The sequence below is a fragment of the Pantherophis guttatus genome, chromosome 18 (assembly GCF_059756535.1).
Source record: "Pantherophis guttatus breed Tessera chromosome 18, ASM5975653v1, whole genome shotgun sequence".
Taxonomy (NCBI): Eukaryota; Metazoa; Chordata; class Lepidosauria; order Squamata; family Colubridae; genus Pantherophis; species Pantherophis guttatus.
The window spans coordinates 3020261-3035298 of NC_142080.1; the positions used below are offsets into that span (position 1 = coordinate 3020261).

Consider the following 15038-nt stretch of genomic DNA (forward strand, 5'->3'; position numbering starts at 1 on the left):
GCTATCATCTATCTATTTAATCTGTCTATCCCTCCTAATCTGTTAATATCTATCACCTATCCATCCATCTATCTATGTCTGTCCGTCCATCCATCGTCTATCTATCTATCTACTACCTACCTACCTACTTACCTACCTGTGTATCTCTATCCATCTGTCTCTCTATTCTGTATCTCTCACTCACTCACTTTCTCATCTATCTGTCTATATCTGTCTCTCTATTAATCTCTCTTTCATCTATCTATATCCCTCCTAATCTGTCTTTATCTGTTAATATCTATCATCAATCTATATCTATTAACCTCTATATCTATCTATCTATCTATCTATCTATCTATCTATCTATCTATCTATCTATCTATCTATCTTCTCTGTCATATCTATTTATTTATCTTCTGTCATATCTATCTTATCTATCTATCTATTTATCTTCTCTGTCATATCTATCTTCTCTGCCATATCTATCCATTCATCCATCTATCTATCTTTTCTATCATATCTATTTATCTATCTTATCTGTCATATCTATCCATTCATCTATCTATCTATCCATCTATCTATCTTCTCTGTCATATCTATCCATCTATCTATCTTCTCTGTCATATCTATCCATCTACTGTATCTATCTATCTATCTATCTATCTATCTATCTATCTATCTATCTATCCATCTATTTATCTTCTGTCATATCTATCTATCTTCTCTGCCATATCCATCTATCGACCTATCTATCTATCTATCTATCTATCTATCTATCTATCTATCTATCTATCTTTTCTATCATATCTAATTATCTATCTTCTCTGATATCTATCTATCTATCTATCTATCTATCTATCTATCTATCTATCTATCATATCTATTTATCTATCTTCTCTGTCAAATCTATCTATCTATCTATCTATCTATCTATCTATCTATCTTCTCTGTCATCTATCTATCTATCTATCTATCTATCTATCTATCTATCTATCTATCTTTTCTATCATATCTATTTATCTATCTTCTCTGTCATATCTATCCATCCATCCATCCATCTATCTATCTATCTATCTATCTATCTATCTATCATATCTATCTATCTATCTATCTATCTATCTATCTATCTATCTATCTATCTATCTACCTATCTATGTTGGACCTGGTCTTTGGGTGTTAAGTGAATTTCGTTGTATGGCTATACTGTGTATATACGTACAATGACAATAAAATTATGATTATTATCTATCTATCCTTCTATCTATCCGTCCATCCATCATCTCACAACCAGCAACAGAATTTCCATTGCTGACCAAGGCGGCCTATTCCCTCCCTGCGACTAGCCGAGAGAAGGGAGCGCGTGGAAAGGAGGGAGCAGAGGAGAAATCGGGGAGTCCGGATGGCGGCCAGGTGGCCTGAATTGCCTCGACATGACGCCAGGGCAAGTTGGCACCGGGCTTCCTTGTGCACACCCCCTCGCACAGGTGACTGGGTGGGGCCACACAAGCCCAACCTGTTCGGTTGCAACCAAGCTAGGTGGGGTTAGCAACATCGTGTTCCTTCCTGGCTCCCTGCTCACCTGGTCTCACCTGAGCCCCACCCGATGTGCAATAGGTAGCCTGGGCCTCCTCTCCCTTCCCTCCCTCTCGATTGGTTTCCAAGTCGCCGCCCCCCCCTCTTTCCAAACCAAACAAGACCCTTTTGGAACCCAGAAGAAACCAACCCAAAAGAAAATCGGCCGAAATTTCCTTCAATTGCAATTCTTTTCGTGCACCTTTTTAAAAAAAAAAAAAAAAAAATTAATTCATCTATACAGGTAGATCCCGGATCTGCGCACCTTCCGCCGCGCTCTTAAGACCTTTTTATTCCACCTGGCCTAACTTTCTCCCTCTTTTTAAATAATTTTTAACATTTTTAAAATATTTTTAATATTCAAAGTTTCATTTGTTTTAAATTGATTGGGTGTTTGTTTTTTTTTAATCTGTCTGGGCCAAACTATTTAATTCGATTTTGTTTCTGCTTTTTAAATTTTGTATGTATGTATTTTATTGTTGGCTGTTCACCGCTCCTTCGGGAGTAGGGCGGTATACAAATCAAATAAAAGTAAAAAGTAAAGTCCTCGACTTACGTCCGTCCCCCCCAATCGATCCCCAAAATTTAGGGTGCCGAGGGGAACATTTGTGCAGTGAGTTTAGCTCCATTTTACGACTTTTCCCGTTACAGGGGGGGGTGTCGATTGGGGCAGCTGTTCCATGAGTAACACCGTCGTTAACTGAATCCTCCCCCTTGACTTTGCTTGACGGAAGGTCGCAGAAGGGGATCGCCGTCGTCAATGTGAATCCGTTGCCAAGCCTCTGAATTTGGATCGTGTATGACCAAGGGGATGCTGGAAGTGGACGTTTGGAAGTGGACTAGATGACCTCCAAGGTTCCTCCCAGCTCTATTATTCTGCTATTTTTCCTTCCTTCCTTCCTTCCTTCCTTCCTTCCTTCCTTCCTTCCTTCCTTCCTTCCTTCCTTCCTTCCTTCCTTCCTGCTTTCCTTCCTTCCTTCCTTCCTTTCTTTCCTGCCTGCCTTCCTGCCTTCCTTCCTTCCTTCCTTCTTTCCTGCCTTCCTTCCTTCCTTCCTTCCTTTCATGCCTTCCTTCCTTCCTTCCTTCCTTCCTTTCATGCCTGCCTTCCTTCCTTTCTTCCTTCTTTCCTGCCTGCCTTCCTTCCTTCCTTCCTTCCTTCCTTCCTTCCTTCCTTCCTTCCTTCTTTCTCCATCACTGGAGGCTTTTAAGAAGAGACTGGACAGCCATTTGTCCGAAACGGAATAGGATTTCCTGCTTGAGCAGGGGGTTGGACTAGATGACCTCCAAGGTCCCTTCCAGGTCTGTTATTCTACCCATTTTTCCGCTCTTGGCTGGACTCCCTCCCTCCTAGGAATCCTGGAACCCAACTTTTCTTCCCCCGCACAATCCTAAGTCAAATCTCTCACCCTGCCTGCCGTTCCAAGCCTCCCCCACCCTTCCCACAGGGACCCGGGAAAGCATTCTGCCCCCCAGCTATTTGGGATCCTGAGAGCCAGGGAGGCGCCCGGATTCTGCAGCTAAGCATTCATACTTCTGCTTTTAAGAAAGCTGGGAAACGCTCCTGTTTGGGGTGATTTTTTTTAAAAAAAGGAATAGTTAGTTTTTTGTGGCTGTGTGTGTATGTGGGGGGGTCTTTGGCGCTCTCCGGTTTTCTTGAAGACGTTTCAAGCCCCAACTAGGTTACATCATCAGTGCTGGAAGGGTGTGGGGTTTGCAGAGAGGAAGAGGTGGAGGAGGAGGAGGTGGTGGAGGAGGAGGAGGAAGAGGAGGAGGAGGTGGAGGAGGAGGAGGAAGAGGAGGAAGAAGAAGAGGAGGAGGAGGAGGTGGGGAGGAGGAGGAGGAAGAGGAGGAAGAAGAGGAGGAGGAGGAGGAAGAGGAGGAAGAAGAGGGGGAGGAGGGGGAGGAAGAGGAGGAGGAAGAAGAGGAGGAGGTGGAGGAGGAGGAGGAAGAGGAGGAAGAAGAAGAGGAGGAGGAGGAGGTGGGGGAGGAGGAGGAGGAAGAGGAGGAAGAAGAAGAGGAGGAGGTGGAGGTGGAGGAGGAGGAGGAGGAGGAGGAGAACTGGGGGGTCCTTGGTGCTCTCTGAGGTTGGTTATTTTCTTGTAGACGTTTCATGACCCAATTAGGTAACCTCATCAGTGTTGGAAGGGAGTAGGTAGGGTTTGCAGAGAGAAGGAGGGGGAGGAGGAAGGGAGGGAGGGAGGGAGGAAGGAAGGGAGGAGAACTATGAACCGCGGGGTCCCTGATCCTCTCTGAGCTTGGTTATTTTCTTGAAGACGTTTCCTGACCCAACTAGCTTACCTCATCAGTGCTACAAAGGAGTGTTTATATACTGTTTATATACCCTCCCTGAAAAGGGGGTGGGGAGGGGGCTCCCCTCAATCAGAAACGAACTGAGTTAAGCCACCTGGGATTCCTCTCTCTCCCTCTCTCTCTCTGTGTATGTATGTGTGTGAAAAGGGGGGGAGGGGGTGGCTTGTTGTGAGACCCCCCCCCAAAGAGTCAAACCTTTCCAAACTGGCTTTCGGACCCCTTTAGCGTTCCATATACCCCTCCTCACCCCCCCACCCCCCCACCCCCCCCAGAATCGATGGGGCAGGCTGGACAGATTGAGGGGAGGGGGGCAGGGCGCTGGGAAAGGTGGGGGAGGGGCAGGGTTGCATGGAGGCCGGTGGGGGGGGGATGGGAGGCAGAGAGGAACGCCCCGTCTTTCTTCTGTCCCACACCCCCCCCACACCCCACCCCACACCCGTCCCTCCCCACCGGGAAGTCCCATCTCGTCCCCCCACCGCCCGGCCGGCCGATTCCGTCATCTTTTCCACTCGCACACATCCTCTTCCGCAGTGTCGCCTGTGATTCAGCCCCACCCCTCCCCCCCACCCTTTGAAGTGACCCTCCCTTTCCCCCCCCTCCCTCCCTCCCCTCTCTCCCCCCCACCCAAGTCCCCAAGAGCCCTCCCCCTCCCTCCCCCGTCCCCAAAAACCCTCCCCATCCCGGCATCGGGGGGAATTTCCAATTGCGGGCGCCCTACGCGAAAGGGACCAAAAGAGATTCATTGCTAAAGCTTTTTCTCCGCTCCCCGCTTCTTTTTCCTTCCCCAGATTTCGAAGGGGGGGGCGGGGGCGACCGGGGGAGGGGGGGGAGAGCAAAGAAAAGACCAAAAAAAAAAAAAAAACCCCAACAACCCCAGCCCAGGTGCAACCCACCAATGGGAAGCCGGGGGAACTCCCCGCCACCCAATGGGAGGAACGCAGCAGAGGCGGCTGGCCAAGTCGATCGCCCGGCCGGGCGAGGCACGGATGGCGAGCGGAGTCCGCAGCCAGGTGAGGCGGCGCTGGAGGGCAGGTAAAGGGGCGGAGCCGTGGGGAGGGGAAGAAAGAGAGAGAGAGAGAGAGAGGGAGAGAGAGAGAGAGACTAGGGAAAGAAAGGAGGAGGAGGAGGAGGAGGAGGAGGGGGTTGAGTTTCCCTCCTTACCTGGGAAGGCGGAGGTCGCTTGCGGCCGCCGAGCTGGAGGAGTCGTGGAGGGGAGGGTGGGCGGACAGGTGAGTGGAGAGGGCGTGGCTAAGAGGACAGGTGAGCAGGGAGGGGGGGGAGAGAAGAGGAGCGAGAGGTGGTGGAGGAGCAGGAGAGATCGCGCCCGACACTCCGCGTAAAAGCACCAGCAGGAGCGACCCCCGCCCCAAATCCGCTTGAACCCACAGCCGGCTGACCGAACAGCATCCGCCAAGGAGGGGGTGAGTGTCTCCCCCCCCCACATTTCGGGGCTCCCCTCTCCCCTCCCCATTGGGGGTGGTTGGGGGGGGGAGTCGTCTCCGCTCTTCAACCCAAGACCCCCTTCCCCTCCGGCGCCGCCGCCGCCTTCTTCCCTAACCCGCAACCTTTTCTACAGAGTCGGACCTTGGAAAAAGGGACCTCTGTAGGTCATCTAGACCACCCCTACCCCCCGCCGCCGCCCAAGCAAGCACCCCTTTCTGACAGATGGCAGCCCGACCTCTTCTTGAAACCCCCCCTCCCCCCACAAAGATGAAGCCCCCACCGCTTTCTCTCCCTTAGCAAGCCAGAGGCTCCAGGCTGGGGATGATGGGGGAGGTGATCCAGCGCGTCTGGAAGGAGGGGTGGGTGGGTGGGAGGGCAGTTTCGGCTGTGCCCCCTTCCTACTCCTGTCTCTCTTGAGTTTCGAGGTGGGCTTTGAACTCTTATCTCCCTGGTCGTTTGAGCTGATTTTGGGTTTTTTTTGTTTTTTTTTGCCTTGGGGGCTCCCGAGGGTGGGGTGTGTGTGGGGGGTGTCTGTACGTTCCTCCCCCCCCTTCTGCCTTTTCTCTCCCTAATCCCATTAGCTTCCTCCTTCCTCTTTCTCACAGCTCCCCCCACCCACCCAAAAGTCAACATTAATCCTTTCCCCCAGGCTCTCCTCCTCCTCCTCTTCTTCCCCCAACTTTCAAAAAAGCAGCTTGGGCAGGGAAAAAAAAAAATTCAAGTGGGGAGGGAGGGCAGGAAGCAGCTAAATTCCCCATTTATTTTATATCCAAAATATACACACACACACCCCCAAAAAATCTCTGGGGGGGGGGTCCACCTTCACCCTACGAGTTCAGCCCCACCGGAATCCAGCATGTTTCAGTCCACAGACTGCCCCCCCCCCCCCGCTGGGTCAGGCCGAGCCCGGGGGGGGGGTTCAATCTATGGGTCAAACTGTGGTCAGTTAAAGAATAGGTCTCCTGCTTGAGTAGGGGGGTGGACTACAGGACCTCCAAGGTCCCTTCCAGTTTGTTATTCTGATATCCTTTCTTCCTTCCTTCCTTCCTTCCTTCCTTCCTTCCTTCCTTCCTTCCTTCCTTCCTTCCTTCCTTCCTTCCTTCCTTCCTGTTGGACTAGAACGCCTCCAAGTTCCCTTCCATTCTATTATTCTGTCCTTCCTTCCTTCCTTCCTTCCTTCCTTCCTTCCTTCCTTCCTTCCTTCCTTCCTTCCTGTTGGACTAGAAGGCCTCCAAGTTCCCTTCCATTCTATTATTCTATTATTCTGTCCTTCCTTCCTTCCTTCCTTCCTTCCTTCCTTCCTTCCTTCCTTCCTTCCTTCCTTCCTGTTGGACTAGAACGCCTCCAAGTTCCCTTCCATTCTATTATTCCTTCCTTCCTTCCTTCCTTCCTTCCTTCCTTCCTTCCTTCCTTCCTTCCTTCCTTTCTTCCTTTCTTCCTTCCTTCCTTCCTTCCTTCCTGTTGGACTAGAAGGCCTCCAAATTCCCTTCCAATCTATTATTCTGTCCTTCCTTCCTTCCTTCCTTCCTCCCTCCCTTCCACCCACCCTCCCTCCCTCCCTCCCTCCCTCCTTCCTTCCTTCCTTCCTTCCTTCCTTCCTTCCTTCCTTCCTTCCTTCCTTCCTTCCTTCCTTCCTGTTGGACTAGAAGGCCTCCAAGTTCCCTTCCATTCTATTATTCTGTCCTTCCTTCCTTCCTTCCTTCCTTTCTTCCTTCCCTCCCTCCCTCTCGTTTTATCTGTTCCTTCTGTTTTTGTATTGGGGTAATGTTGGCTCAGTTAGGGAGAAACTCCGATGCGCCGATTTTGGGGTCACCGGGCAGAAATGAGTGGCACACTTCATACGCATCTGCTTCATTTAGCGGGAAGTAGAAATGATCCTCGACGTACGACGTACAATGGCGCCCAGGATTTCTGTTGCTGACTGAGACCCTTGCGAAGGGTCTTCCCGCCCGCTCGAGCCTTGGGGGGGGGTTGGACTAGATGACCTCCCAAGGTCCCTTCCAACTCTTCGTTATTCTATTTTCTATTCACTTGTCGAAAGTCAAAAGCTTTGTCCCCGTTTTACGACCTTTTCTTAAGGGAATCTCTGCACTTGTTAGTTTAGTCGACGGTCGTTAAGTGAGCCTCGGCTCGCCCAAAGGTTGTGACCCACACCGGGACACCGTCATAAATACGCGTCCGTTGGCAGGCGCCTGCATTTGAATCACGTGCCCCAAAAGTCGTAAGCGAGAAAACGATCCCGAGTCGCATTTTTTTCAGTCCCGTTGTAACTTTGGACGGTCGCTAAACGAATCGTAATTCGAGGACTACCTGGTGTTCCGTTGGCCACCTTAGCCTGTTCCCCGGTTTTATTAAACCCTGTCCTTTCTCATCACTAACTCAAACCCCTCCTGGGCATGTAGAGAGTCCCATGTTGGGCGATCCCCGTCTTGCAAAAATAATAATAATAATAATAATGATAATAATGATAATAATGATGATGATGATGATGATGATGATAATAATAGTAATAATAATAATAATAATAATAATAATAATAATAATAAATTATAAAATTGGTGGTATGTGGTGCAGAGATAAAACTCTCAACAGCCATCCCGGGTTTTTTTTTAGAACCCTCCCACCGAATCTGGCCGGCGTACACGGTGTGGGGGGTGCCCACGATAAAGGAATCGTGCCTTGGCACAGGTGGGCATCTGATGGGCACCAGGTGAGGCCTTCTTGTCTGAAATGGTATAGGATCTCCTGCCTGATCAGGGGGTTGGACTGGATGACCTCCAAGGTCCCTTCCAACTCTGTTATTCTATTCTATTCTATTCTATTCTATTCTATTCTATTCTATTCTATTCTATTCTATTCTATTCTATTCTAATTCTTATTTCTATTTCTATTCTATTCTATTCTATTTCTCTTCTCTTCTCTTCTCTTCTCTTCTCTTCTATTCTATTCTATTCTATTCTATTCTAATTCTTATTTCTATTTCTATTCTATTCTATTCTATTTCTCTTCTCTTCTCTTCTCTTCTCTTCTCTTCTCTTCTCTTCTCCTCTCCTCTATTCTATTCTATTCTATTCTATTCTATTCTATTCTATTCTAATTCTTATTTCTATTTCTATTCTATTCTATTCTATTTCTCTTCTCTTCTCTTCTCTTCTCTTCTCTTCTCTTCTCTTCTCTTCTCTTCTCTTCTCCTCTCTTCTCTTCTCTTCTCTTCTCTTCTCTTCTCTTCTCTTCTCTTCTCTTCTCTTCTCCTCTCTTCTCTTCTCTTCTATTCTATTCTATTCTATTCTATTCTAATTCTTATTTCTATTTCTATTCTATTCTATTCTATTCTATTTCTCTTCTCTTCTCTTCTCTTCTCTTCTCTTCTCTTCTCTTCTCTTCTCTTCTCTTCTCTTCTCCTCTCCTCTATTCTATTCTATTCTATTCTATTCTATTCTATTCTATTCTATTCTATTCTAATTCTTATTTCTATTCTATTCTATTCTATTCTATTCTATTTCTCTTCTCTTCTCTTCTCTTCTCTTCTCTTCTCTTCTCTTCTCTTCTCTTCTCTTCTCTTCTCTTCTCTTCTCCTCTCCTCTCCTCTCCTCTCCTCTCCTCTCCTCTCCTCTCCTCTCCTCTCCTCTATTCTATTCTATTCTAAATTGTAAATTGTAAATTGTAAATTCTATATTTCTATTCTACTCTACTCTACTCTACTCTACTCTAAATTGTAAATTCTATAATTCTATTCTATTCTATTCCGTTCTGTTCTTCCCTTCTTTCCACCTTCCTACCCGCTTTTTTCAAAGCTGAGACGAAATGGCTTCCGAGTTTGCCCGGTTGCGCCCATTGGAATGGCACATCGGACGGAGGCCGCGTTGCGAATCTTCTCTTCTTCGATGGGTTGGTTTGAAGGTGGGAGGATGGGTGACTTTCTCCCGGGGGCCAAAGTTATCGATTGGACTCTGTGCCCTCCACGGGGCACACCCAGCCCCACGGATTAACCCTGCCCTCCTTCGCTGGGGTGTGTGGTTGCCGTGAGGTCATCTTCCACGCCGAACCGGCTGGGCCAATTTCTGGGAAGACTTCGGGATGCTGCGAATTGCTTTCGTTTCTCCAACCCTGGAGGTTTTAAAGGAAAGATCGGAGAACCAGTTGTCCGGTTGAGCGAGGGGGTGGACTAGAGGATCTCCAAGGTCCCTTCCCACTCTGTTATCCTTCCTTCCTTCCTTCCTTCCTTCCTTCCTTCCTTCCTTCCTTCCTTCCTTCCTTCCCTTTCTCTCTCTTTCTATTCCCCTCTTTCCCTCTCCCTTCCCTTCCTTCCCTCCTTCCTTCCCTCCCTCCCTCCTTTCTCTACTTCCCTTCCCCTCTACTTCCTTCCTGCCCACCTTCCTTCTCATTTTCTTTTTTCTTCCTTCCTTCCTTTCCTTTCTCTCGCTTTCCCTTCCCTCTTCTTTCCTTCCCTCCTTCTTTCCCTCCCTCCCTCCCACTTTATCTCTGTTTCCCTTCCCCTCTACTCCCTTCCTACCTACCTTTCTTCTCTCCTTCCTTCCTTCCTTCTTCCTTTCTTCTTTCTATCCTTCCCTCCCTCCCTCCCTTCCTCCCTCCCTCCCTCCCACCTTTCTGTTTCCCTTCCCCTCTACTCCCTTCCTACCTACCTTTCTTCTCTCCTTCCTTCCTTCCTTCTTCCTTTCTTCCTTCTATCCTTCCCTTCCTCCCTCCCTCCCTTCCTTCCTTCCTCCCTCCCTCCCACCTTTCTGTTTCCCTTCCCCTCTACTCCCTTCCTACCTACCTTTCTTCTCTCCTTCCTTCCTTCCTTCTTCCTTTCTTCCTTCTATCCTTCCCTTCCTCCCTCCCTCCCTCCCTTCCTTCCTCCCTCCCTCCCACCTTTCTGTTTCCCTTCCCCTCTACTCCCTTCCTACTTACCTTTCTTCTCTCCTTCCTTCCTTCCTTCCTTCCTTCCTTCCTTCCTCATCACTGGAGGTTTTCCAGAAGAGAGACTGGACAACCCCTTGCCTGAAACAGAATTAGGGGTTGGACTAGAAGTCCTCCAAGGTCCCTTCTCTGCGCACCTGTCTGCCCCCCTTTTCCAAATGGCTTCGTGCAGCAGAACCCAGTTTCTTGCCAACCGGCCTCGCTCTGAAATGGGATAGAGAGAGAGAGAGAGAGACTCTTCCTGCCCGAGCAGGGGGGGCGGGGTGGGACTAGATGACCCCCAATGTCCCTTCCAACTCAGTTGTCCTCGGTTATTTTAGTACAGAAACACTTTGCGCTGGCGTGTTCCGCGAAGAGCTGTTTGTTTTTTTTTTCCCCGCTCTCCGCTCTAACCCACAGCCCTGAAAAATCCCCTGGTGGTGCCCCATCCACGCAGATCTTAAAAGAGCTCCCCACATTGGTTGGCACTGCCCCCCTCCCACCCCTCCAAAGATCTCCCCTGCCCTCCTCTCCTGAACAGATGCCAAGGACGATGGGGGGGGGTGGGGAAGGAAGGCCAAGAGCCTCAGGTTGGCACACCTGACTCCGGTTCCCCCGCCCCTCTTCCCAGCCTGCCAGCGCATAGGTGAGTGTGGCTGCGTGTCGCTAAGACGGCACCTGCCGACTGTCCCCAGGTGTCCTGGATGTGCAACACGGAAGGAGGGGGGGGGAGGCGGGGAATGAAGGGGGCGGCTTGCAAGGAGCCAAGAGAAGGCTGCTTGGTTCCCTTTGCACGCTGGTGCATGCGTGCAAAACCCTCGGGGGAGCGGGTGCCGAGGGGGGGGGAAGACGGGGGCAGGAGAGGCCGTGCGCACACACCTAGGAAGCTCACACGTCTTATCACTCAAGGTAAGCGGGAGGCGTGTGTGCTGCACCCCTTTGAACCCTAGAACTGGGAGATCCCCCCCACTCTTTCTTTCTCTCTCTCTCTCTCTTTCTCACTCTCTTTCTCTCCCTCTCTCTCCCTCCTTCCCTCTCTCTCTCTCTCTTATCTATCTATCTATCTATCTATCTATCTATCTATCTATCTATCTATCTATTATCTGTGTGTGTGCCTCCCTCCCTCCCTCTTTCTCTGTCTTTCTGTCTTTCTTTCTCTCTCCCCCTCCCTCTTTCTCTCTCTCTCTTTCTCTCCCTCTTTCTCTTTCTCTCTCTCTTTCTCTCTTTCTCTCCCTCTCTTTCTCTCTCTCTCTTATCTGTCTATCTATCTATCTATCTATCTATCTATCTATCTATCTATCTATCTATCTATCTATCTATCATCTCTCTGTGTGTGCCTCCCTCCCTCCCTCTTTCTCTCTTTCTTTCTCTGTCTTTCTTTCCCTCTCTCTCCCCTCCCTTCCTCCCTCGTTCTCTCTCTCCCCCCTCCCTCCCTCTCTCTCTCTCTCTCTTTCTCTCTATCTCTCTGTCTCTCTTCCTCACTCTCTTTCCCTCCCCCCTCTCTCATCTATCTATCTATCTATTTCTGTGTGTGTCTCCCGCCCTCCCTCTTCCTCTGTCTTTCTCTCTCTCCTTCTTTCTCCCCCTCCCTCCCTCTTTCTCTCTCTCTCCCCCTCCCTTTCTCTCTCTTTCTCTTTCTCCCTCTTTCTCTCTTTCTCTCTCTCTTCTTTTTATCTATCTATCGATCTACCTACCTACCTATCTATAGCTAGCTGTCTAGCTACCTGGCTATCTAGCTATCTTACATCATCATCTATCATCTATATATAACTATCATCTATATATCTTTTTCCTTCGTTCCTTCCTTCTTTCCTTCTTTCCTTCCTTCCTTCCTTCCTTCCTTCCTTCCTTCTTTCCTTCTTTCCTTCCTACCTACCTTCCTTCTTTCCTTCTTTCCTTCCTACCTACCTACCTACCTTCCTTCCTTCCTTCCTTCCTTCTTCCTTCCTACGTTCCTTCCTTCCTTCCTTCCCTTCCCTTCCCCTCCCTCCCTCTATCTACTAAATGTATAGGTTGCCCATCTCACTATATCCCATGCCAGTCTGAACCCCTGCGAGAGAATTTGGGGTGTGTGTGTGTGTTAAACTCTGAACCCTGATGCTTCTTTCTCAAACAGGCCAAACTTGAGTATCCTCTGGGCGGCAGGCAGAAATTCAACAGGCGCCGTAGAGCTTCCCAAACCAATCGTCCTCCCTCCCTCCCTTCCTTTCCACCTAAGGAGACTTGTTCCGTAGAGGGGGCTTGAAGGGGGCTGCAGGCCAACCCAGAATAATTTCGCCGGTACGGGTACGGAACGGCAGCGGGCCGAAGTGGGCTCAGCTGGAGTGGCTGGCCTCGCCGTCCCTGGGGTTTTTTTTTGCCTCCGTTGCTTCGGAGGCCACGCTGGGAGCCCCACTGCCCATCGATCCAGGATGTAAATTTGGTTGTTGTTTTATTTTTTTTTAGCAAGGCACGCAGGAAAGGAGACGGTTGTTGTTGTTGTGTACCCCCAAAATGGAGAGCGGGGTGCCGTCCAAAAGCCCCACCATTCAGCGTGCCATCCCTGATGCCAAAGCCAGGCCTGGCACGGCTCCTGTTCCCCTGGCCTGCTGGGAGGCACCGATCCCTCCTTGGGGGGAGGGTGGCGGCTGATGAAACCGCCGCGAAATCGTCCTTTGGCCCCACCCAGCGCTTTTGCCAGCGATGCCCCCCTCCCGGGTGGGAGCCGAGGTAGAGCCAGCGGGCGCTCCATGGCAACCCCCCCGGGGCCCTTCCCCAGCCTTGAAACCGAAGCCTCCTTTGGCCGGGAGGAGGCCAAACCTCCGAGGAGGCGAGGCGCGGAACTGGGCATGGTGCCAGGCGTGGTTGGCAGTGCCAAGAAGGAAGAAGGTGAACTCTGGGCTGGGAGAGCGGGGGGGGGGGGGGAGATGCTGGCGGAGGCTGGGTGGAGGGGGGGGGGAAGGGCAGAGGCCTTGCCCCATCATTCTCATGGGGGTGTGGAGTTTCCTCGGGCAGAGCTCATGGCAGTTTGCCCCCTGCCCTGCGTGCCACCGGTAGGAGTCTCGAGATCTGTTTTACCCTTGAGAAGAGGAGCTATTCAGCCGTTCCTTCCCTCCCTCCCTCCCTTATTCTTCCCTCCCTCCCCTTCATCTCCTTTCCTTCCTTCCTTCCTTCCTTCCTCCATACTTTCCTTCCTTCCCTCCTCCCTCTCTCTTCCTGTCCCCTCTAATTCTTCCCTTCCTCCACCTCCCTCCCTCCTCTTTTCCCTTCCCCTCTAATTCTTCCCTCCCTTCCTCCCTTCCCTCCCTCCTTCCTTCCTCTCTTCCCTTCCCCTCTAATTCTTCCCTTTACCTCCTTCTTTCTTTCCTTCCTTCCTTCCCTCCCTCATTCTTCCCTCCCTCCCCTTCGCCTCCTTCTTTCTTTCTTTCTTTCTTTCTTTCTTTCTTTCTTTCTTTCTTTCTTTCTTTCTTTCTTTCCTTCCTTCCTTCCTTCCTTCCTTCCTTCCTTCCTTCCTTCCTTCCTTCCTTCCTTAATAATCTCCTCCCTTCCCTCCTTCCTCTCTCTTCCCTTCCCCTCTAATTCTTCCTTTACCTCCTTCTTTCTTTCTTTCCTTCCTTCCTTCCTCCATACTTTCCTTCCTTCCCTCCTCCCTCTCTCTTCCTGTCCCCTCTAATTCTTCCCTTCATCCACCTCCCTCCCTCCTCTTTTCCCTTCCCCTCTAATTCTTCCCTCCCTTCCTCCCTTCCCTCCCTCCTTCCTTCCTCTCTTCCCTTCCCCTCTAATTCTTCCCTTTACCTCCTTCTTTCTTTCCTTCCTTCCTTCCCTCCCTCATTCTTCCCTCCCTCCCCTTCGCCTCCTTCTTTCTTTCTTTCTTTCTTTCTTTCTTTCTTTCTTTCTTTCTTTCTTTCTTCCTTTCTTTCCTTCCTTCATACTCTCCTCCCTTCCCTCCTTCCTCTCTCTTCCCTTCCCCTCTAATTCTTCCCTTTACCTCCTTCTTTCTTTCCTTCCTTCCTTCCCTCCCTAATTCTTCCCTCCCTCCCCTTCACCTCCTTCTTTCTTTCTTTCCTTTCTTCCTTCCTTCCTTCCTTCCTTCCTTCCTTCCTTAATACTTTCCTCCCTTCCCTCCTCCGTCTCTCTTCCCTTCCCCTCTAATTCTTCCCTCCCCTTCCTCCCTCCCTCTTCCCTCCTTCTCTTCCTTCCCTCCTTCCTTCCTCTCTTCCCTTCCCTTCTAATTCTTCCCTTCACCTCCTTCCTTCTTTCTTTCCTTCCTTCCCTCCCTCCCTAATTCTTCCCCCCCTCCCCTTCACCTCTTCCTTCCTTCCTTCCTCAATACTTTCCTTCCTTCCCTCCTCCCTCTCTCTTCCCTTCCCTTCTAATTCTTCCCTCCCCTTCGTTCCTTCTCTCCTTCCCTCCCTCCCTAGTAGAACCCCCCCTCCTTTTTCCTTGCGAGGGGGGGGGAGCAATCTCTCGCCCAAGGCTTTGGGGGCAGCGTGCCCCCCCTCCCTCCCCCAGAAAAGGGGAGTTCCTTGCAAACCCAACTGCCCTGACGCAGTTCCCCTCTCTTGAAGGGGGGAAGAGAAACAGGTGACGGATGAGACAGAAAGAGAGAAGTAGGTCAGGCTGGCTGTTTGGGGCCCTCCGGCCGCAGACTCTCTTACGCAGACTCTCTCCCGCCAGCCCCATGGGCACCGGATGGGGTAAGCACAGGGGCACCCTTACTGGGGTGGGGTGGGGGGGTGCAGCGAGGATTTCCCCCCCAACTTACAAACTTCCCCAGACCTTTAAAGATGCTTTAATTATTTCCTCTCTGAACGTCAGAATGCATTTCCAAAACAAACTTTCCCTTCCTGCTCCTG

At 50.2% G+C, this 15038-nt stretch overlaps 1 protein-coding gene across 4 annotated transcripts in view; it reads left to right on the plus strand.

Annotated features, from left to right (window-relative positions):
• Window positions 1–4756: 4756 nt before the first annotated feature.
• The window catches only part of ZBTB7B (zinc finger and BTB domain containing 7B), a 36059-nt gene continuing 25777 nt past the window's right edge, over window positions 4757–15038 (plus strand). Inside the window, exon 1 of one of the 4 annotated variants that reach the window (XM_087881333.1) lies at window positions 4757–4871. In XM_087881333.1, coding sequence (XP_087737459.1) covers window positions 4757–4871 — 115 coding nt within the window. Of the gene's footprint in view, window positions 4872–5134; window positions 5283–11046; window positions 11113–14693; window positions 14880–15038 lie in introns of those variants that run through there. The other 3 variants (XM_060685085.2, XM_060685086.2, XM_034406987.3) reach the window with 3 other exon arrangements.